This window comes from Terrapene carolina, unplaced genomic scaffold (genome assembly GCF_002925995.2).
Source record: "Terrapene carolina triunguis isolate 2854851 unplaced genomic scaffold, T_m_triunguis-2.0 Scaffold238, whole genome shotgun sequence".
NCBI classification, from domain to species: domain Eukaryota; kingdom Metazoa; phylum Chordata; order Testudines; family Emydidae; genus Terrapene; species Terrapene triunguis.
The window spans coordinates 6,333,628-6,355,384 of record NW_020664589.1 but is presented as its reverse complement, the minus strand read 5'-3'; the positions used below and the strand labels follow the sequence as shown (position 1 = coordinate 6,355,384).

Here is a 21,757-nt window from a genome sequence, read left to right as displayed (position 1 = left end):
CTGCTGGGCAGCGCGGTGGCGTGGCTGGCTCCGGCATGGTAAGGGGGAGGGGGTTGGATAGGCATGAGAGTCCCAGGGGGCCTGTCAGGGGGCAGGGGTGTGGATAGGGGTCAGGGAGCGGAGGGATTGGCTAGGGGGTGGGATCCCTGGGGGGCGGTTAGAGGCAGGGGGTCCCGGGAGGGGGCAGTCAGGGGACAAGGAGCAGGGGGGATTGGATGGGTCGGGGATTTCTGAAGGGGGCAGTCAGAGGGGCGGGAAGTGGGAGGGGGCAGATGGGGGCGGGGGCCAGGCTGTTTGGGGAGGCACAGACTCCCCTACCTGGCCCTCCATACAGTTTTGCAACCCTGATGTGGTCCTTGGGCCAAAAAGTTTGCCCACCCTTGCCTTAGTAGCTGGAAGCCTTTTATTATATGGTAGCTTCCTATCTCCAGGGAGAGAGAGGGTGCAAAGAAGGATAGTTCATCCTCTTTCTCCAGAGAGGCCTACAGGACACATGAAACACGTCTGTGTGTGTTGACAGGCCAGAGTCCTTGGCCATTCAGGAGTCAAGTCTTGACTTTTGACAAATGCCACAGCACACCACCCATCCCTTTACAGCCAAGTAATGGCATCTTGACACTGAAGAGCCTGTCTTTACTCCACAACATTCCTTTGTCTGTTCTCAGGTGTATCCTGACCCGAGCCTGCCTTTACATCACTGAGTCAGATTAGGCCATTGAAAATCATAGCACAAGCATTAGGCTGATGCTATCTTCAGTCTTAACTCACTTTAACACCAGTGCCTGATGGTGGCTGAAGTTTTCACAGCAACTAGGCATTTCCTCCCTCCAGTGTTACTGTGTGGGTTGTCCTGTTATTTTTCTGCCTGCTAAGATGCTGGGCACTATTTATACAGGTGGTGTTTTGGAGAGTTAGAGTTCCCTCTGCCATGGCAAAACCAATATTGCCAGCACGTCAGTAGTCCTGCTGTTTTAGTGCACTGGGTGTGAGTGGAGCAAGTGTTACTGCAGAGTCATTAGAGTTCACTGCAACCCTGAGGAGGAGACTAAGAGGCTGAGTCCCTATCCCTGCATGTCCATCAAAGTTGGATCCTTTCACTCCTGTCATTCGGTTTGCACTAATTTGGTGCCCTAGGATGTCTTTGGTGCTTGATGGCATCATCACACTGGAAGGAGGCCTCCTGTGCGCTCCAGGGGTGTTCTGGGATAGAGTCATGCAGACAGCTAAGGTACACAGCACAGCGAGCCACACACACACACACTCTGGCTTTTCTAAGCAGGAAAGGTGGATTTTTGTCAGCACAGAAATTCACTTCAGTGATCAAGAAAATACAGCAAGAAACCCAAACAAATGTGCCCTTTCTGTTTCTGCTAAGGTGAGAAATCAATAGCACTGCAGACGGGAAGGATCCATTTTACCTGCTCCTGGAGTGGAGCATATGCTTCTGCTAGCACTCCGTAACCCTGGCATTCTAGAGGTCCAGAACTGCTCAGAACCAAAACTGTTACCCTGGGATCCCTGATGTCATCGCCCAAAACCAGTGCTACATTCTTTATTACCCTGACAATTACAGGTCTTCTGCCTGGAACCAGCCCTGCTTCCTGTATTTCTCTGGGGTTCCCAACCTTCCTTTTCCAGACCCAGACCTAAGTTGTCTATTACCATGGAATTCCCAGTGCTGCAATCTACAGTGCATCAGGTTTTGTAGTCTCCTGAAGTTCATGATACTGCTGCACAGAACCAGCACTGGATCCTCTTTTACCCTGAATATTGCAGTGCACCCCAAGATCCCAGAGGAAGCTGCCCAGCACCAGCATTGCATTCTGTATTCCCCTAAGGCCCCAGATGCTGCAGCTTAGAGTCAACGCGGCATTTGCTATAATGGGATGTTACTTTTGGGGATTAGACACTGGCATTGTAGCTGTACCATTCGATACATTGTCCTCGTCCATAAAACAGGAACAATCTTCAAGCAGGGAAATCCCTCTACAGATCTTGTCTCCAAAGTGCAGAGGAAGGAAATCAGTGCACACTCAGGCAGCTGGAGGTGGGGCTGTCCTTATGTCAGTGCAGCCTGTGTTCTTTCCTACCGTTGTCCTGTATTCAGGGCTAATCCATCTGCAGGACGATAGTTGGGAGGGATCCTATGGATAAGTCCATCCATCAGAATGGAGGAGGGGGAAGATACTCATGGTTAATTCTGTCTGTCACAGCAGAGAGCTCTGCTGAAATATGTAACGCAATCAGTAAAGACAGTGGGTATGTATGCATGCATCATGTCCTATATTCCCTAAAACAAACTCTGAACAAACATTCATGGCTGTGGCTCAAGAATCTTTCAGCATGGGCCTGATATGGAGCAACACAAGATGCAGGCAATGCATAGGCATAAAACTGACTTGTTTCCATGGAAACTGTTGATTTCCACTGTGTTGTCAGGAAATGGGAACGAAATTATCCCTCCGGGACTTGTTCTCTCTCCTGGATTGGTTTGTCTGCTGCCCTGTAACTGAAGGAAGGCAGATAATCCCTCTTCAAGCTGCTGCTCTGATAGAGTGATATGCTAAATCATTATTAATCGATGATCACTAGGGCCACAGGTATGCAGATCCAGTTTGTTTGCATCACAGGGACCCCCTAGTGGCAATGTCACACAGCGCTGAAGTAATGAGACATGATTTCCAAAGTCACAGCTCTGTATGGCATTAGTGAGAAGAGCAGAATTATCCCCAGTCACCACTATCTGGGGAGAAGAACTGAATTAGAGCTTGTCCACATAAATACTTAGTTTGTGGCAAATTGGGATGTGAATTTACAACTCTAGCCTGCAACGGAGTAACTGTCCATATGGACCCTGCAGACGCACATTAACAGTTTGTTATTGTGCTTTGACCTGGTCCTTTTTAAAATGGGTCCACTTGGACGTTTTGTCTGCAGCAGGCTAGTGCAGGGTAGAGTCACACCCTAGCTTGCTATGAACTAAATGTTTATGCAGACAAGCCCTTAGTGTGCTGGCAGCTGGGAGTATGTGTGTCCTGCTCAGACCTTCAAGCCCTCAGTTAAGAGGATGACTAAGGTCATGAGCTGCATTGGCACTTTTCTACAGGTTCCCATGCAAGGAAGAGCTGGGGCTTGGTACAGGCTCCTGAGCAGGATTGGAGCTGACGTCCTTCTTACATGGTCCCAGTGTTGCCACCTCTCATGATGTTATCACAAATCTTGTGATATTTGGTGTTTTTCATAAAGTCCCAGTTCTTGGAGTCCAGTGGTTAGGTGGGAATCTCAGTTTTCCTTTGGTCTAATTTTGGCTGTTGGGGTCAGTGTGCAGGTGCTGGTGGTGTTGATGTCCTGTGATATACAGGAGGTTAGACAAGATGATCTGGTGGCCCCTTCTGGCTTTAGACTCTATGTTTAGACTTTATGACTCTAGTTTCTAGCCCTCCTGGTGCGGAGCAAAGCTTCAAAACATGAAGCAGAGTGCCCCATAAAGGCCCCAAAACAAAAAGAACCATCGTTTATTATTATGTAAAACACAAGATTTTTAAGCCAGTGTCATGATTTTTGAGGGCCTGATTAGCGATTTTTTTAACACATGCAGGTTGCAATACTGAGGGCCTCTTGCAGACTGGACCTATGGATGGTCCTGTACAAGGTTCTAGTGCTGAATGGCCCGTGGGCCTGTATAGGTACAGATCACCTCCCTTTGAATGGCAATAATTTCTTCTTTGTCACATCTCCTTAAGGAGCTGGTCTCTTTAAGATAGAGACAATTCTGAAACTGGAAGTTACATTTCTAGATGGGAGGAAAGAGGGGAGTGAAAAACAGACTTATGGTACTACCTACATTACTGACTGGGCCCCAGCCACCTGGCCCTAGCATAACAGCAGGGAGCCCACTGTAATCAGAACGATTCACTTTTCAATGCACTGACAGATTCACACACCTGCCAAAAGGTCATTAACAATTTTTTTACCCATAATTGTCGTTCTTGTTTTCCCCACAAAAGCCTCTTGCCTTCCCTGAAGCCATAAAGATGTCAATGGACAGCCACAGCAGCGTGACTTACTGTATTCATACACTGATTTTCTATTATTTTCAGTTATTAACAATTTTCATATCATTACTGTAAAGCAAAATGAAGAATAAATATCAGCCCCCACCCAATATATTTGTAGGATCTAACTTAAATCCTCCAAAACAAGGAAATTCCAAGTAAAGGCATTTAGTTTGTCCTTACCTCACCCCTCTGTGCATAGGGACTTTAGCTCATATGGTAGGCAGGGTCAGCTAAGGGCAGAATGGAAGCTTCATGTCGGAAGTCCCCACATTATGTTGTGTAATGCAGCCCCCTAGTAGTTGTGATAATATAATGATTTGCGTATTTAGGTTTTGCTCTATGCAGGAATGTGTCAGTGGCATATGGGTAAGGGATGCACCATCTCTACCTTCATCCCAGTCATTGAGAACCGGGAGGCCTGATTCTGCTGTTAGGATCAGGGTAAATCCAGAGTAACATCATTGACTTCAGTGGAATTACTCTGGATTTACAGCAGTGTGAATAATTCTGTTGAAGTCAATAGGGCAAATTCATCCCTGTGTCAGTTCAGACCCTGGTGCAGGCTAGTTTATGCCCCTGCTGCAATGGCTCCCCTGGGCCCCTACAAGGGTGCAGAATGGCTGGGACATACGAATGCCCTGGCCCTTCTCTAGACTGCCCCTGAATGCCTCCTTCACGAGAGGGCTCCTGTGTAGAACCAATGTGAATGAAATTGTTTTTAGTTATCCTGTACCATTGTAACTTCTGTTCACCATTTCATTACACCTGCCATTTTGCCTACATTGTAACTTTCATTACACTTGCCATTTTTCCTACATTGTAACTTCTGTGCCATATTGTAATTCAAACCCCATTTTAAAACGCTTACTCCATTTTGTAAGGGCTTGCTGCAACCTTCATTGTTGCAAACCCTGCTGTAATTTTATTAGTCTAGTTGAGATGTGTGAATGAGGGATGCATGGGTGATAGAATCAACCTCCAGCACCAGCCCGTCCTGATGAAATAAAGTTCAAATACCAACGGCTGAAGAACTAGACAACAGCCCTAACTCAAGCAAGAAGCATCCACCCTAAAAAGAAAAAAACAACAGAAGGAAGATCAAAGCCAGGTCCCAGGCTGACAGTCACGCCTGCAATTGAGGGGTGATCAAGCACCAAACCCAGAGGCGGCGTGACACAGCAAGACCTAGAGACTTCGAATCCAAACTAAAAGCCCATAAAAAAGGAAGGGTGAGATAAGAAACTTTGGGTAACGTTCTGCTATCAACATCAAGGAGCATCGGTGCGCGCCCGACAGAGACCCGGCTCCTCCTCGTGCTCAGCTTTCCTGGCCAGTTAGCTGCCACGAGCTACGATCCCAAGCTGCGAACTCAAACTACAATCAGGACTGGTAACTATCCAGCAGCTGCAGAACATTTTGGTGTGTGTGTGTGTGTGAGTGTATGTGTATAAGCATTAAGGTATTTGCTAATAGACAGATTAATAATAAATGTGGCATCTTTGTCTTGACCCCTAAAACGATCCTGTGTAAGTTTGTGGGACAACACCTGTTGAGGTGGCACAGAGTTGGTGATGCCAGCTCTGCACTTGGCAGAGGTCCCCTAAACTGAGTTTACACCTGTCCTGCACCAGTTAGGCTGGTGCAAAGGGGTCGTAGCAGAACTTTGAATCTAACCCAGTGAGTCTGATTCTTCTCTTCCCTGGTGTAGAACAGGAGTGATTCCACTGAAGTCAATGGATTTAGACCAGTGCAAAACTGGTGTGGGAGGAAAATCAAGCTCAGGGATTCACACCAATACAAGTGACTGGAAAACCTGGCCCCTTATCCTGATGACCAGTAGAGAGGCACAGGCAGGAAAGAGTTGAGAGAGACACAAAGAACGGAGAGGTGGACAGAGAGTGGGTGATAAAGAGAGGAAATTACTGCAAAGGCTCCTGGGAGCTGGTCTGTGCAGCCCGAGATAAGCCGTTAGTTCAGAGAAGCAGGATTTAGGACTCTTGGGAAGTGAAGAGGTGGGAGTGCCGGGTGGGGGAGGGGAGATAAATATATTTGTGTAGAAGCTGCTTATGCAAAAATTGCCACATGGTTTTCCTTTTTTCTGTGTTTTATGGTTTTGCTTAAGAGCAGCCACACAGACTACATTCTGAATCCAGCAACTGCAGCTTACACACCGAGTTTCAAGAGCATGCCATTACAGTCAGTTGATTTAGTATATATGTGAAGATTTACTGCTCTGAGCACATCTCTCTCTCTAATTATCTAACCCTTCATAGCCTGCAATTGCCTTAAGCAAGTCATTGTAGTTGACTTTAGAGGTCTCTGATTGCGGTAGGACAGAATGGGTGGCTTTGTTTAAAGGGACAGTGTCAAGATGGTAAACCCCAAATCTGACACCCCACACCACGGGGAAAGAAAGCAACGTTGTTGTTTTTTTTAAATACATCCCTATAACATTGGAGGTTTCTGACATCAGAAATAGGAAGGAGGAAATTGACATGTACAGGTGCCACCCAGAGACAATATACAGTAGCAGGTAAACATCATAATGCATCTGAGTCAAATCAAGATAGGTACAGCCCACTCAGCCTGTGTTAGGGAAAAGGTCCAGCCTCTTGTGTGAAAATAGTACAGGTAGGTGGTGACAGATTGGCAACCTGGTTACCGTCATCCTCTGTGCATTCCCAGAAAAGTACAGCACAGAGCAAGTTTTCCTACAATTGTGCTTCAGCCCCAACACAGAGAGAGAACTCCTATGGTTTGGAGGGGACTTCATTCTTCATAGTCAGTTCAGTCCTTGGCCTCTGTGTGGAGGCTGCCAGCAGAAATGTCATTTAGTGCCAGTTATAACGGTAGTTCTTGTGCCATGCACACTTGTTCATTGGGAATTAGACTGAGACCACGAAACACATTTCACGTGGCCATCTGGCAGCCTATCAGCTTTAGCTCATTGCTGACCTGCACTTGCTTTTAACTGGCAACCTAGAGAATGATTTTATAGCCCATCACAAAAGAAACGTGCAATTCAGATGTAGTTATTTCTTCTTCTTTGCGTTACTGCATTTGTGTGTTTGTAATAAGATATGGCTACTTCTTATTCAGCCTGTATGTGTGTATTTACTTTGTTTGATGTACACAGTTCTTCCAAGTGAAATATACGTGATTTGAGAGAGAGATGGGAAGACAGCAAGGGTGATAGAGCTCCTGTAGATACAAATATCCTGCACATTTGCCACAGTAGGAAGGGAAAGAAGACATAGAAAAAGTTTATAATGATAGAATCATAAGGTCAGTTTTGGACGTGCATCTGAGGCTGTCTTCACTGCAAAATCAAGTTTTTACCCTGAGTTACCAATCTCACTGTAAAATCCTACTGGCGACAAGGCAGGGATAACTTTTACCTTGATGTAACTAGTTGTGGTTAAAAACTGCAATGCCTTGTCTCCACTAGGATTTTACATTGAGACAGCTATCTCAAGTCAGCTCTCTTAGGTCTAAGTGTCTACATTTGAAATGCTACAGCGGCACAGTGGAAGAGGTTCTCCCATCGGCAGAGATAATCTACTTTCCCAAGAGATGGTCACTAGCAGGGCCGGCTCTAGGCACCAGCTAAGGAAGCAGGTGCCTGGGGCAGCAAATCCGAAGGGGCGGCATGCCGTACGTTCTTGAGGCGGCACTCCGACTTTTTTCCCCCCCTTCTTCGGCGGCAGTTCAGCGGCAGCTTTTTCATTTTTCCTTTGTCGGCGGCACTGGTGCGGCTGCTTTTTTTTCTTTTTTCTTTGCTTCGCTGCTTGGGGCGGCAAAAAAGGTAGAGCCGGCCCTGGTCAATAGGTCGACAAAAGAATTCTTCCATCGACCGTAGCACTGCCTATACCATGGGTTAGGTCAGTATAGCTACATATCTCAGGAGTGTGGCTTTTTCAACCCCCTGAGAGATGTAGCTATGCCGATGTAAATTCCCAGTGTAGACCAGCCCTCACTGTATACACACACCTTTTTTGCAGTGAAGACACAACCTGAGCAAGCTTGCAGGGTGTCAGAGCTTGCCAGGGGAGAGGAATGTAGTAACAAGAGAAGTTAGATGGAGGGTGTAAGAAGGTTTAAATTAAAGTAGTCCTCTCCCTAAATTAATGTACACCTCCTTCTGACTCCTTTTTGTGTAAGTTACACTGACTAAGGGTATGTCTGCACTATGGAGACTATACAGGCATAGCTGTGTCGATATAGCATCCCCGCCGTACCATAGATGCAGCCTAGCCTGACAGAAGGGTTTTTTCTGTCGGTATAGGAACATCACTTCCCCAAACGATTAGCAATGTCACCGGAAGCGTCTACACTGGAGCAGTATAACTATGTTAGGGCAGCATAGCTATGTCAGTCAAGGGTGTGTACGTGTGTGTGTGTTTGTGTGTGTGTGTCCCAACTTTTAAATGTAGACCAAGCTTTAAATTCCCTTATGCATTGGATGTAAGTTGGTCTAAGTGAGTCTAACTGGGCCAGATTCTAGCCCCATTCCAGTGCTGCAGAAAGCTGGATTTACACAAGGAGAATCTCTAGGTTCCCAGTAAGGAGAATACCTGGGTTGCCTCAGAGTTGCAGCAGCACCTCTACGCCAGCCCCCTCAGCTACTGGTATAGAGGGCGTTCTTCAGGGTAGGAGCACCACCGACCTCTGGTTATCACGGGCTGAGAGAATTAATCCATGAACCTATAATATATGCCATCAGATCAGAATGAGTGTTTTACACCCAATTTACACTGGTGTAAATGGTGACTCAAGATGCAAGGCAGTGGAAGGACAGGCCCATTGTGTCTAATTTTGTTTCCATTGTCATGTGTGTATTCTGACATTCATGAATTATTGTCTCTGACTTGATTTGGAGTACCATTTGCACTCAAGTATTCTGAAATAATGAATCATTGTATGCAGTAATATGACCAGTGTTATAGAATATGTGATACGTGTACACAGAAATAAAGACCCATTGTATCCAATTGTGTTGCCAGTACCATATTACACACACAAGTAGCAGTGGTACCATATTATGAAGATAAGAAATGTATTATAATAGGCTGTGATGCATTTAACCCTATCAGCCAGAGGGATCCACTGGACACACTATCTAAGGCAGAGGTTCTCAACCTGTGGGCAGCTTACAGCCCAATCAGCACACAGCTCCGACCAGGGCCGGCTCCAGGCACCAGCCGAGCAAGCTCATGCTTGGGGCGGCATTCCGTCCAATCCTAGGGTGACACGGCCACCCTTTTTTTTTTTTTGGTTTGCTGCTCCGGCCGCCCTGTAGGGGGTGGCGGCGCGGAAGAGGGGAGCACCCTGCTGGGAGCGGGCTGCATGCTCCGTCTGCCCCAGCCAGTGCCAGGTCTGCAGCAAGCCCGGCAGCCCGCGTCCTTCCCTCCCCGCCGACCTTCAATTCACCTGCAGGCGGCGCAGCGGGAGGGGCTGAGTGGTGAGCGCCCTGCTGAAGGAAGCCCTGGCCGCCCCCCTTCTCTCTCTCCCCCCTGCTAGCCGGGGCGCGCACTCCGCTGCCTGGGGCACGTCTGCAGCGCAGGGAGTCCCGCTAGCCAGCGCAGCCGGGGGAGGCAGCCGCGAGCCGCCAAGTAAGTGGCACCGAAAGTTTGCATCCTGGCTCCGGCCGCCCTGAACGGGGTTTTTTTTTTTTTTCTTGGGGCGGCAAAAATGCCAGAGCCGGCCCTGGCTCCGATCCATGTGACATCCTCAGGGCCATACAGGTAGTATATATATTGTGTGGATGCAGCCCACATAACACACAGAGAGCTGCATATGTGGCCCACAATGGTAAATAGGTTGAGAGCCACTAGTCTAAGGGATTGGAGAAGGACAAGAGCACTGGCTAGCCAGAAGACAGGATTGTGGGAGAAAGCAGTTGCAGATGAGGAAAAGTGGGAAGGCAGGACCTAGAACAGGGTCAATAGGAGAGGCAGGCAGGTGGCTGGAGGAAGAGTCAGGGTGCTGAAGAGGAGTGATGGGTGATAGTCAACTGAGAAGAGTTGCCTGATATGGAGTTGTGTTGGCTGGCCATGGAGAAGTTCCAGTGGCATTAGTCAGTTGAGGGTGGTAGCGATGATAGATTCAAAGTACTGCTGGCCAGAAGTAGCAACATCCTGGTAGGAATGGGAAGAAAGAAGCAGGGAGAAGCTGACAGCCTGCTGGAGAGGAGGCTGTGGCTTCCTGTCTTGCTTAGCTTTCTGTGCTCAAAAGGTGCTACTGGAGCTCTGCAACATCAACCCCTTTTTAAATTTAGGGAGGCTCCCCTGTGTCAGAACCAAAGGGTTAAAACACATCAGATACTCAGTACGAATCTATGTAATGAGGCCAAGCTGCTCTGGGGTGGAAAATGAGTTTGTTTTGCAACCTGATATTACTTCAGCTGATTAGATTAACATATTTTAAGGCCAGGAGGGACCATTATGATCATCTACTCTGACCTCCTGCCTAACACAAGCCAGAGAAGTTCACGTAGCGATTACTGCATCAAACCCATAACTTCTGATTGAGCTAGAGTATCTCTTTTAGAAAGACTACAGTCTTGATTTAAACTTGTCTAGTGATGGAGAATCCACCACATTCCAAGGTAAATTGCTCCAATGGTTAATAATTAATCCACGAACCTATAATATATGCCATCAGATCAGAATGATTGTTTTACTCATGTGGCAATTTGGAAAATCTGTCTGTACAGTTTATGAATTCTGGTTGATATTATGAAGCTGTTACTATGACAACTGCTGTTTCAATTAATACCTAAATTTAAATGTCAAATCCACCATGGACAGGCAGAACTGTGTCAGTCTCTGCCATTCCAGGGACAATGGTGGGTCATTTGAATTTAATGGCCGCCTATCCAGCTGGAAATACCTGAATGACAACAGCTTAGCTGAAGCCAAAAGATACTTCCCTCAAGTTGTTTGCAGGGAGGGTGAAAGTGGAGAGAGTAGAAAATTACCGGCAACAAGACCAAGAGACAGAGGTGACGAAGGAGAAGCTTAAAAAGAACTCAGAGAGGGAAGGCTCAAATAGCCATACAGGAAGTTTTGCGCAGGAAAGGAGAACAGGACAAATCAGCCAGGTCACAGAGACCAACAGCGAGCTGATGAGAGAATACAAGCCATGCACTGCAGCAGCAAAAGGATGCTGGGTGGCCCCAGCTGACTCTGACCTCAGCCCAAAGAATACTCCGGAGGGGTGGGGAAACCGAGGCAGAGAAATGCCACTCTGGAGGGGTGGGGAAACTGAGGCAGGGAAATGCCTATAGGATTTATTATTTTGTATGGCTTTGTGATTTCTCATGTTATTAAAAAAAAGAAATAGTGTGTTAGACGGCTGTGCACTGTGCTTGCGTGTATCATGAGCTACACCTACCACATGCCCTTTTGAAGATGTAAACCAGACGGCTCACAACTTTGGCTGGAGTTCTGCGAGATTTGGATTCTATTCTTGACTGCCACTGATGTGCAGTGTGATCTAGTCAAGTTCCCTGAGACCACGTCCTCTCCACCTCATCAGTGATAGCGTCTCTGTCCTGTTCCACAGGTATTTTTGTAGGCAAACCTGAAATTGGGTATTACTGGCCTAGGAAGGCTGCCTTCATAAGCCTCAAAGGGTCTGTATATCCTTATTTAAGTGATTGGCAGCTAAAAGTAGACATGGCTCCTACATACTTTGAGAAGAAGGGAAACTGACAGAGAGATGTAAGTTTCAACTTACAGAGAAGATGTTGAAATGGGACAGTCAAATGCAACAGATCCTCTTCCATTGTAAGGAGGGAACTGTAGTATCCCTCTGTATTGGTTCAGCCATCGAGTGTCTTCTCTTTCTAATCCAACAGCCTTGAACTGAGTATCTGAGTGCACAGTGTGACGGGTTCGGTCACAGAGACTCCCTTGGGACTGTCACCTGACGTGCTGAGATTATCTTTGAGCCCATTTTCCTTGCCAGCTTGGGACTCCAGAACCCTGCCTTGTTGAGCCAGACACACTAGCCTGCTGCAACACAGACCCAGGTCTGGTCCATGCCCCCAAAGCTGCAGACTTTAACCAAAAACTGCTCAGCAGGTCACCTATCTCCAGCACCCAGTTCCCAGTCCCCAATGGGATCCAAACCCCAAATAAATCCGTTTTACTCTGTATAAAGCTTATACAGGGTAAACACATAAATTGTCCGCCCTCTATAACACTGATACAGAGATATGCACAGCTGTTTCCTCCCCCAGGTATTAATCACTTAGGCCTGGTCTACACTGGCGGGGGCGGGCGGGAGGGATCAATCTAAGTTACGCAACTTCAGCTACATGAATAACGTAGCTGAAGTCAACGTACTTAGACCTACTCACTGCAGTGAAGACACTGCGGTGAATCAACTGCTGATGCTCCCCTATCGACTCTGCCTGCGCCTCTCGCGGCGATGGAGTACAGGAGTCGACGGAAGAGTGCTCGGGGGTCGATTGCTGCCCGCTGATTCGGTGGGTAGTGTAGACATACCCTTACTCTGGGTTTATCAATAAACAAAAGTGATTTTATTAAGTATAAAAAGTAGGATTTAAGTGGTTCCAGGTAAAAATAGACAGAACAAAGTAAGTTATCAAGCAAAATAAAACAAAACATGCAAGTCTAAGCCTAATACATTAAGAAACTGATTACAGGTAAATCTCACCCTCAGAGATGTTCTATTACGCTTTTTTCACAGACTAGACTCCTTCCTAGTCTGGGCCCAATCCTTTCCCCTGGCACAGTCCTTGTTAGTTCCAGCAGGCATCTTAGGTGAAAAGCGGGGCTCTCTCATGACTGGGACTCCCTTTGTTCTGCTCCACCCCCTTTTATAGCTTTGGCACAAGGCGGGAATCCTTTGCCTCTGGGTCCCCACCCCTCCTTCTAAATGGAAAAGCACAAGGTTTAAGATGGATTCCAGTATCATGTTACTTGGTCACATGTCACTGTAAGACTCCATTCTTCATTACTCAGGGGCTGGCACACAAGTATACAGGAAGGCTTGCAGGTAAATAAACCATTTACAACCAATTGTCCTAGTCAATGGGAGCCATCAAGATTCTAAACTGCCATTAATGGCCCACACTTTGCATAATTACAATAGGACCTCAGAGTTATACTTCATATTTCTAGCTTCAGATACAAGGATGATACATTCATACAAATAGGATGAATATATTTGGTAGGTTATAACCTCTGTAATGGGTTTCAGAGTGGAAGCCATGTTAGTGTGTATCAGCAAAAACAACAAGGAGTACTTGTGGCACCTTAGAGACTAACAAATTTATTTGGGCATAAGCTTTCGTGGGTAATGATACCTTTCGCTTTGTAATCATACCTTACAAGAGACCTTTTGCATAAAGCATATTCCAGTTACATCATATTTACACTCATAAGCGTATTTCCATAAAACATTATGGAGTGCAACGTCACACACAGAATGGCAGGGTCACAAGAGCACAGGCTGGTCGGTTTCAGATATTGTATCTGTTACAGTGAAATTTAATCCCGATGTTATGGACAGTCACCAAACCTCTGCTGACTGAGCACAGTTCAATTCACACAACTAGAGCAGCAAAAGAATCCACTTTTAGCAAGAATGGAAGTAGCAGTCTTAAGTATGTGGTTTTTCTCCCCAAGTCCCTTATCATTCCTCTTCCTCTCTTTTGTATCTGCTCTAAAATATCTTATTTATAACAAAGCTTCAGAACCGAGCACAATATACCCAATGTGCCCCCTTCTGCGATGAATCAGACCATTGAGGCATCAGGGTACTTATTCCCTCATGCAAAGCTTTCATAATCACCTCCTACTTAATAAAAACCTTTTTGCCTGAGCAGTTAGCCAGCATTCAGAGACTTGCAGAGTTGTTTCTGTTAGGAAGAGAAACTGATGATACAAGTTGGGTATTTCTTTGGTGCAATCCTGTTTATTGACAAAGAACATACACAAAGTCCTGTTTCCTGAACTCTTAACAACAGCAGACAGAAATCCAAGACTGCCTCTCCAAAGAGTACTGTGCCCGTAAGCATCTCTGTGTCTCATCTTCCTTCCAGGGTCACATTCCCCACTGCTTCCTTCCCTTTCTGCTCACTTTCTGCCCAACAACACACACACACAGATATGCACAATTACAACCAATCAATTCTCTAGCTCTTGCATTTTGCAGTCAGACTCAGGGATCCCCTCAACCCACATGACTTAGCTTCCAATCCCCTTGCCGGGCTGCCCATTGCCTTGAGTCATGGTTTCCAGCTACCACTACATAAAGGGGCATTTAACTGCTCCTTCCATTTAGCCCGAATTAGGGATGGTTAGCACACTCATCAGCTTTAATCAGGTCTGTAATTGTGTATAGATCAAAGAACCTGCTTGACGGCAACCATTAACAATATACTTAGACCTTCCTACATAACAATACAATAGCCCCTTTCATCCTGTAGGATCCCAAAGTATTTAACACTTATATTCAAATATTTCTCTTTATTAAGGATCCTCACCTTGTCTTAAACACTGGATTTAGGGTAACGTCAGTAACAAGTTATAATACCCTAGATAGTCAAATATATATTTCATAGAAGTTACTGGAGGAACAAAATATGTTAAAAAACCCGAATATCTGTAGAACCAGTCTAATTTAATCTGGGCCTACAAACACTAAAATGCCTTGATCATAATGGTATTTATTGCATGGCATCACTATAAGGCAGAGTTAAGGCTGCCTTAATTGCATTTCCATACCTTAACACGTTTCTTTAAAGTGTTGCCTTAACTCTGAATTTCATGGGTTTGCAATTATTCATATGGGGCTATTTAATATGTCCCTCTAATGTTTTTTATTTTTAAATTACTGATACTCATACTCTTAACCCTAATTCTATTTTAACATACTTTTTTGTCTTGGAATAGAAATTAGAGGTGAACAAGACCTATTAGGCCACTTAATCCAATTTGCCCATCACAAGCCAGTGCTCTACTGTATGAGAGTAGGAAGGGTGATGTAACAATCTAAATGCAGACCTGGGAACCAGGAACTCTTGAGCTATAGTCCCAGCACTCACATCCATTTCCTCTGTGAGCAAGACCGTTAGCATTCCTGCCTCAGTTTCCCCTTCTGTAAAATATGACAAACACTATCTGCCTCATATCATAGGGTTGTTGTGAGAATAATGAAAGGTGCGAAGTATTATAATGAGTGTTATCTCAGGTCACGGCCCTAGTTGTTACTTTGCACCATATGAGCAAGGAGCGCTTCCTCCTTCATTGTCTCATATCTCTGTTCATAGTCCTATATTTCTCTGAATGGAACTGGATAGAACATATGGATATAGATGGCTACCTGAAACTGGTACCTTAAACTTCGTTCTGTGGAACTGTAGGAGCCAATAATCAAGTCAAATATATATGGAAAATCAGTACCTCCATTATGTGACTAGGATTGCTGTCTCCTTCAGTGGGGGTCGGGGCGCGGGCAGTGATACTTCCCAGCAGGAACCCTAAGCTGATGGAGAAAATTCAAAAGCCTTGGAAGTCAGAAAGCCTTGGAAGTCAGAAAGTTTAAAAGTTATTTTCAGGGCCGTTAAATAAAAAAAAAAATTATTTTTTTGGTTAAGATAAGATTCTCTCCACTCCACTTTGTGTCATGTGTTCAAGACAGCAGCTTCCTGTTTAATTTAATATCATATTTCAGACACCACATTTTGTACAGTGTTTCATGTAATGAGATGTAGAGATTACACTGCTTTTATAGCACACCAGGGTCTCCTTTGTTTTAGAACTTGAAATGCCCTCGTCATTTTGTTGCTCAGAGCTCTGTAGCATCTTATCACTGAAGGCATAGTTTTCTATCTTCTATTTTTCCCCCCCAGCCTCATTACCTTACATTTCCTTCATGGAATAGAATAAGCCAGTTTATCTAACCCTTTTGCTCTTGTCTGCCCAAGTCATCTGGAATGTAATTGTCCTTGTCTCCTGTATTGATTCCCTGTCTCTGATTTAATTTCATCACTTCACATTCCTTCTTCCAAAGCAGAGAACAAAATTGGTGCTAATACAGTTCTTCCCCTTCCTGTTAACTGGGCCTAACACCTCTTTCAAGGAGGCTACTAACTAACCAGGTAATCAGTGGTGTACTGCCTCTGTCAGTGTAATTCATTTACAGGAGCAGTTTATTAAACCTGCTGCAAGAGGCAGACAAGCATTCTTCACCCTGCCTTCTGCCTGGCCTGGCCTGCAGCCAGCTAGCTATAGCATTTACCAGCCCTTAGCTGTAGGGTTCCACCAGTGGAATGGGCTCCACCTAAGCAGGAGGGGCACTGATGTATTGCCGGAAAGACAAGCACTAGGGGGAAGGAACAGGCATATTGTGGGAAGAGGGAATCTGTCCAGAAGTCAGCAGAGAGGGAAATAAGCAGATGGGTAGTCAAGGAGGAAATAATATTCATCACTGAAACAACCAGCCAAAGGACCTCCTTCATTTTCTCGGTGTAAATTTCATTAAGTTGTTTTCATTGGCATTACACTGTTTGCTATTTTTTCAAAGGGCTGTGCAGCATTAGAGCCACCGGACTCCTGTTAAAGTCAATAGGAGCCGTGCAGGTTACACTCCACACATTCTCTGCTAATATAGAGGTGAGGGCCCAAATTCCTCTCTCTGTATTAGGGACCAAATTGTGCTAATTTTCACCCAGGCAAATAGATTAAAGCCAGACTGCTGATTTAGGTTACTAACCTTAAATCTTGTCTACATGGGGAAATTTATTGGTAGGACAATCTCATTGGAACAAGATTTCCCTGTGTAGACAACTTTAGACTCCCAAGCTGGAAACCTTTTACCATAAACTCTAGGTTCTTCAGTTTCCTTCTCTGTAAAACTGGGGAAACATTTACCTACTTCACAGGAGTAATCCCCCACAAAATCCTACCTCCCTACCTCAGGATTGGCGTGGGGGTGAACGGGGTTCAGCAGTGAAGTACTGTGGAGCGTATGCTCTGGCAGGTCTTACCAAGCCGAGAAGGCGTCAAGCTAGCCTCCAGGGTAGTAGGAAGTCCAACGGTACCTCTATTACTCTAGGGCAACCCAGCCAAAGTGGAGGGGGTACCACAGTTACAGGACACAAGGGCCGGCACCCCGAATGCACTGCTGCAAAATTCTTCTACCAAACAAGCCACATGAGCCACAGGAGTAATGTTAGGCTTTTTGAATTCACAACTTTGAAGCAATATGAGATCTTAGGATGAAAAACTATCAAAGGGCAGAGTATAAGGTTAAACACACCATATCCGTATAAAGTATTAATAGTAAGCAAGCTTCAGGGCAGAGAGAGACACAAAGATCAGCATGAAGAGCAATTTTGTTCAGTTAGGGCTTGATCTTGCAAGGTGCTGAGGGCCCGCATCGCCCTCCACTACATGGGAATTTAGGGCACTTGACATTTTGCTGAAGGTGCTTGGTAACATGCAGAATCGGGCCCTTATATATTCTACCACTGTTTTGGAGAAGGGACTGTGTAGTAATACGATATCATTCACTCATGATATAATCACAGTTAAAAAGAACAACTCAGTACAGTTCTGGGACATATAAATACTGACGTCAATTATGTCACTGGAAATTATTGTAACACTAGAGTGGGACTTTATTTGGAATTTTGCCCACAATGTTTTATATAAATGGAGACGAGGCAGTAGCTAGTCACCTAGAATGATACAGAGACTCAAAGGTTTTAGCTGTAATCCCAGTGGAATAGAGAAACTAGGGCTGTATTCTTTGGGAAAGGGGAAATGAAAAGAAGACTTCAGTGAACATAGATTTCTGAAAGGACTGGACTATTGAGAATGGGTTACTTTCTCCTTTCAGTTGCAGTGGTGTAAATCTAGTGCAACTACATTGACTTCCATGGTGTTACTCCAGATTTACACTACAATTACATTACAATTGACAACAGATTTTCACCTGCTATGATATAGAGCTATTGGATTTAGGGATTATCTAATTATTTTTATGTCCTTCCATCATGGCAGTAGCTGTGCACCTCCCAAGCTTTACTGAATTCATCCTCACTGCGGCCCTTGAGATAGGAAAATATTCTTACCCCCATTGTACAGATGGGGAAATGGAGGCACAGAGAAGTGAAAAATGACTTGCATAAAGTCAGACAGGAAGTCTGTGGGGAAGCCAGGAATTAAAAACAGATTTTCTGAGTCTCACTCTATTGACTGAAACACAAGGCCATCTCATCTCTCTTAACCTTCTCTCCAATAGCAGGACAAGAACAAGGACTTAAAATGTTGGGGTCTGTCTGCCCATGCCAGTGTACATCAGGAGTAGCTCTGCTGAAGTCAGTGATGTTACACTACTGTCAAACTAGCGTTGGGCGGGGGGGGGGGGGGAATTGGGGCCTAGAACTGATGGAACTTAGGCAGGATTTCTTCACAAAGAATGTAGCTTATATATGGAATAGGGGCCCGATTTTCAAAAGAATGCCATCCCCATTTAGGCATTGAAATAAAATGGTCAGATTTTCAGAAGTGCTCAGCATCCAGCAGCTGCAATTGAGAGCAATGGAAATGGCTGAGCACTTTTGAAAATCTGTCCCTAAACTAGCAAGGTCATCAGTGGATGCTGTAAGTATGCCTAGCTTTAAAAAGAGAGAGAAGCATCTGGATGAAAAAGAAAAAAAGAAAAAAAGCTCATGGGCTGTGGCTGCTAAGTCAGCATTAGGAAATGGACGTAGACGGGCTTCCTTCCTTCCCTGAAATGTCCCGTATTCTAATAATTTCACCATTTGGTGAATTGGTTTTGGAAGGAGCTGCTGTTGCTGATGACCTGGCAGCAGTTCCTGGCTCTGAGCAGTCAGTCAGTCAGGAGGAGGCTTGGGTGGAGGCAAGCCCTTGGCTGCTATGGATTTTGTTCCAGAAGGATCATATACCGTATCCATATTTGAGCAATGCAGTCTCTCCTCTAAATCCAAAATGCAGGGCTTGCGTGATTCACTAACTAGCCCAACCCTCTTTAGGGTAACACTGCACTCACAGCATCTGAGGAGGCACCCGGTGTTTCAGATGTTGCTTGGATTTCTCCCTTCAATTATTTTTTTGGTTAAACCTGGATTCATTCCCCAAACCCATATATCTGCTCCTTGATTATAGGGAGCTTCATTAGATTGACACAGAAATACTGCCCGTTCACTGCAGGAGGACAAGGGGGGGGCGGGGAGGAGGAGGGTACAGGCCTTCCCAGCATTCTGGAGCAGGGCTGTTGGTGGTGCAGGCCTCTCCAGCATTCCGAGCCATGGCAGTACCATGTTCCCTAGCATTCTCATGTGGGACACAAAGGTCTCTCCAGTATTGCAGAGGATGTTAATGCTGAGGTAGAGCTCTGTGGAAATCAGTTTATTAAGAATACCTTTAGGGAGTTTGTCAGAAATGCCTATGGGATTTAGGAGCACATGTCCCATTGACTCAAAGGGGACTTGTGCTCCTAAACCCTGTAGGTATTGTTGGAAATCTCCCCCATAACCCTTTATTTTCCTTGGGGTAGGGAAGTTTTGTTTTCCAGTGCCTTGAATTTTGTTGCTCTCTTTCTCTGGCTAAGACTCTCTGCTTTAGAATCTCTGAATTTCTAAAGGCAGCAAAGCCATGAAAAGGTTGAATGAAGGAAGCCATCACTCATCAGAAACTTCCTATTTCATTTTAGGGACTTCCTGCCCCGTGGATCAGGCATTGTCACCAGACGCCCACTGGTCCTGCAGCTGGTAAACTCTACAACAGGTATGTGAGCCATCTCCACCCCGATCCTAACCCAGCACATAGCACAAAGGAATGGAGTGAGGTATAATCTTCCCTCTCGGCAGACACCAACATTTTCTGTATTGCTATATCCCAGACAGAAAAAATATTCATTGCCAACCTCTAATACATGTTATGGTTAATCTATAGGAATATAATCCGAGTATACTGAAAATCTTACCCACTTTGGGTGGCCAGTGTGAAACAAGTTGGGGGTTCTCACTCTGTTTCCCGATGGACAGATGTCAACATCACAAAACCTACCACCACAGTTGACAAAAAATTGGCAAACTTGTTGACAATCTGAGAAGAGCCCAAGGACTGAATGGGACATGGAGATGAACTCCCCCCTCACTCCTAGAAGAGGCCCCTCCAGTTTGGGATAGAAGTTCATTGGCAGAACCTTGCCGTGCTATCCCTGTTATGTGGGAAAGAAGACAGCAGTCTACACGGCTGTCAATTTGGCACTTTTTGCCAGCACTAAACTCACTAGGAGCCAGGTTTTGATACTTGTACTCAGCATGAGTTCTGCTTTATTCTGAGAGCAGTCCCACTGAAATCAGTGGTACTACTCAATGTGAGAAAGCAACCTGGAATATGTCCCCATAAAAATGGTACTTTCATTTCAGCTATTTAAAATCTAGGCTGCATTAAATGTTCAGGAGCAAAGTGCTTCTCATCAGCTTGTGCTGAATTTACTAGGTGGCTTCACCAAGCTCCTCATGACTTTCCCTTGACTGCAGAGCTATGATTTATTGAATGGATGAGACCTAGATAAGACTGGAGAACCCCAGCAGTCAGCTTTCCATAGGATTAGTAACTTTAGTACAGGGGTAGGCAACCTATGGCACACGTGCCGAAGGCGGCATGCAAGCTGATTTTCAGTGGCACTCACACTGCCCGGGTCCTGGCCACCAGTCCGGGGGGCTCTGCATTTTAATTTAATTTTAAATGAAGCTTCTTAAACATTTTAAAAACCTTATTTACTTTACATACAACAATAGTTTAGTTATATATTATAGACCTATAGAAAGAGACCTTCTAAAAACGTTAAAATGTATTACTGGCACACGAAACCTTAAATTAGAGTGAATAAATGAAGACTCAGCGCACCGCTTCTGAAAGATTGCCGACCCCTGCTATAGTAGAACCTCAGATTTATGAACACCTCAGGAATGGAGGTTGTTCATAACTCTGAAATGTTTGTAACTCTGAACAAAACATTATGGTTGTTCTTTCAAAAGTTTACAACTGAACATTGACTTAATACAGCTTTGAAACTTTACTATGCAGAAGAAAAATTCTGTTTTTAACAATCTTAATTTAAATGAAACAAGCACAGAAACAGTTTCCTTACCTTGTAAAATATTTGTTTTAAAAATTTGCCTTTTTTTTAGTAGTTTACATTTAACACAGTACTGTACACGCTTTTTTTTTTGGTCTCTGCTGCTGCCTGATTGCATACGTCTCATTCCAAATGAGGTGTGTGGTTGACTGGTCAGTTTGTAACTCTGGTGTTCGTAACTCTGAGGTTCTACTGTAATGTAATTTAAATGTGTTGAGAACTAAGCATCAGAGTGTCAGTTACAGAAAAAGAAAAGACATTTGGGCTTAGTTATTTACATCAGGAGCACATTAGCTAAAATTGACTCTTCTGCTGTAACTAAGACAGGCATAGTGGGAACTGAAGTTTCACCATGAAGATACAAGGAGAATCTTTTCTGCCAATAACTTAGGGCCAGCCCCTGCCAATGTTCCCTGTGCAGAATTCTCATTGAAATCAGTGGAACTGCTGGGTGTGGTCAATGGCAGAATTGAGTTCTTAGTGCTTGAGAGTGTGGGATACTTATCCCAGCCTGTGTTTCTCAGATCTGTAAAGCAGCAGTTCTA

The 21,757-nt window shown here is 45.0% G+C and overlaps 1 protein-coding gene across 7 annotated transcripts in view; it reads left to right on the top strand.

Annotated features, from left to right (window-relative positions):
- Positions 1–21,757, top strand: part of DNM1 (dynamin 1) — a 105,703-nt gene that overhangs the window by 14,692 nt on the left and 69,254 nt on the right. For all 7 annotated transcript variants that reach the window (XR_003370068.1, XR_003370069.1, XM_026657372.1 and 4 more), the window contains exon 2: positions 19,776–19,849. Coding sequence is in view for 5 of the 7 variants with exons in the window: in XM_026657372.1 (XP_026513157.1) it covers positions 19,776–19,849 (74 nt within the window). In the remaining 2 variants the exon portion in view is untranslated. The remainder of the gene's footprint in view (positions 1–19,775; positions 19,850–21,757) is intronic.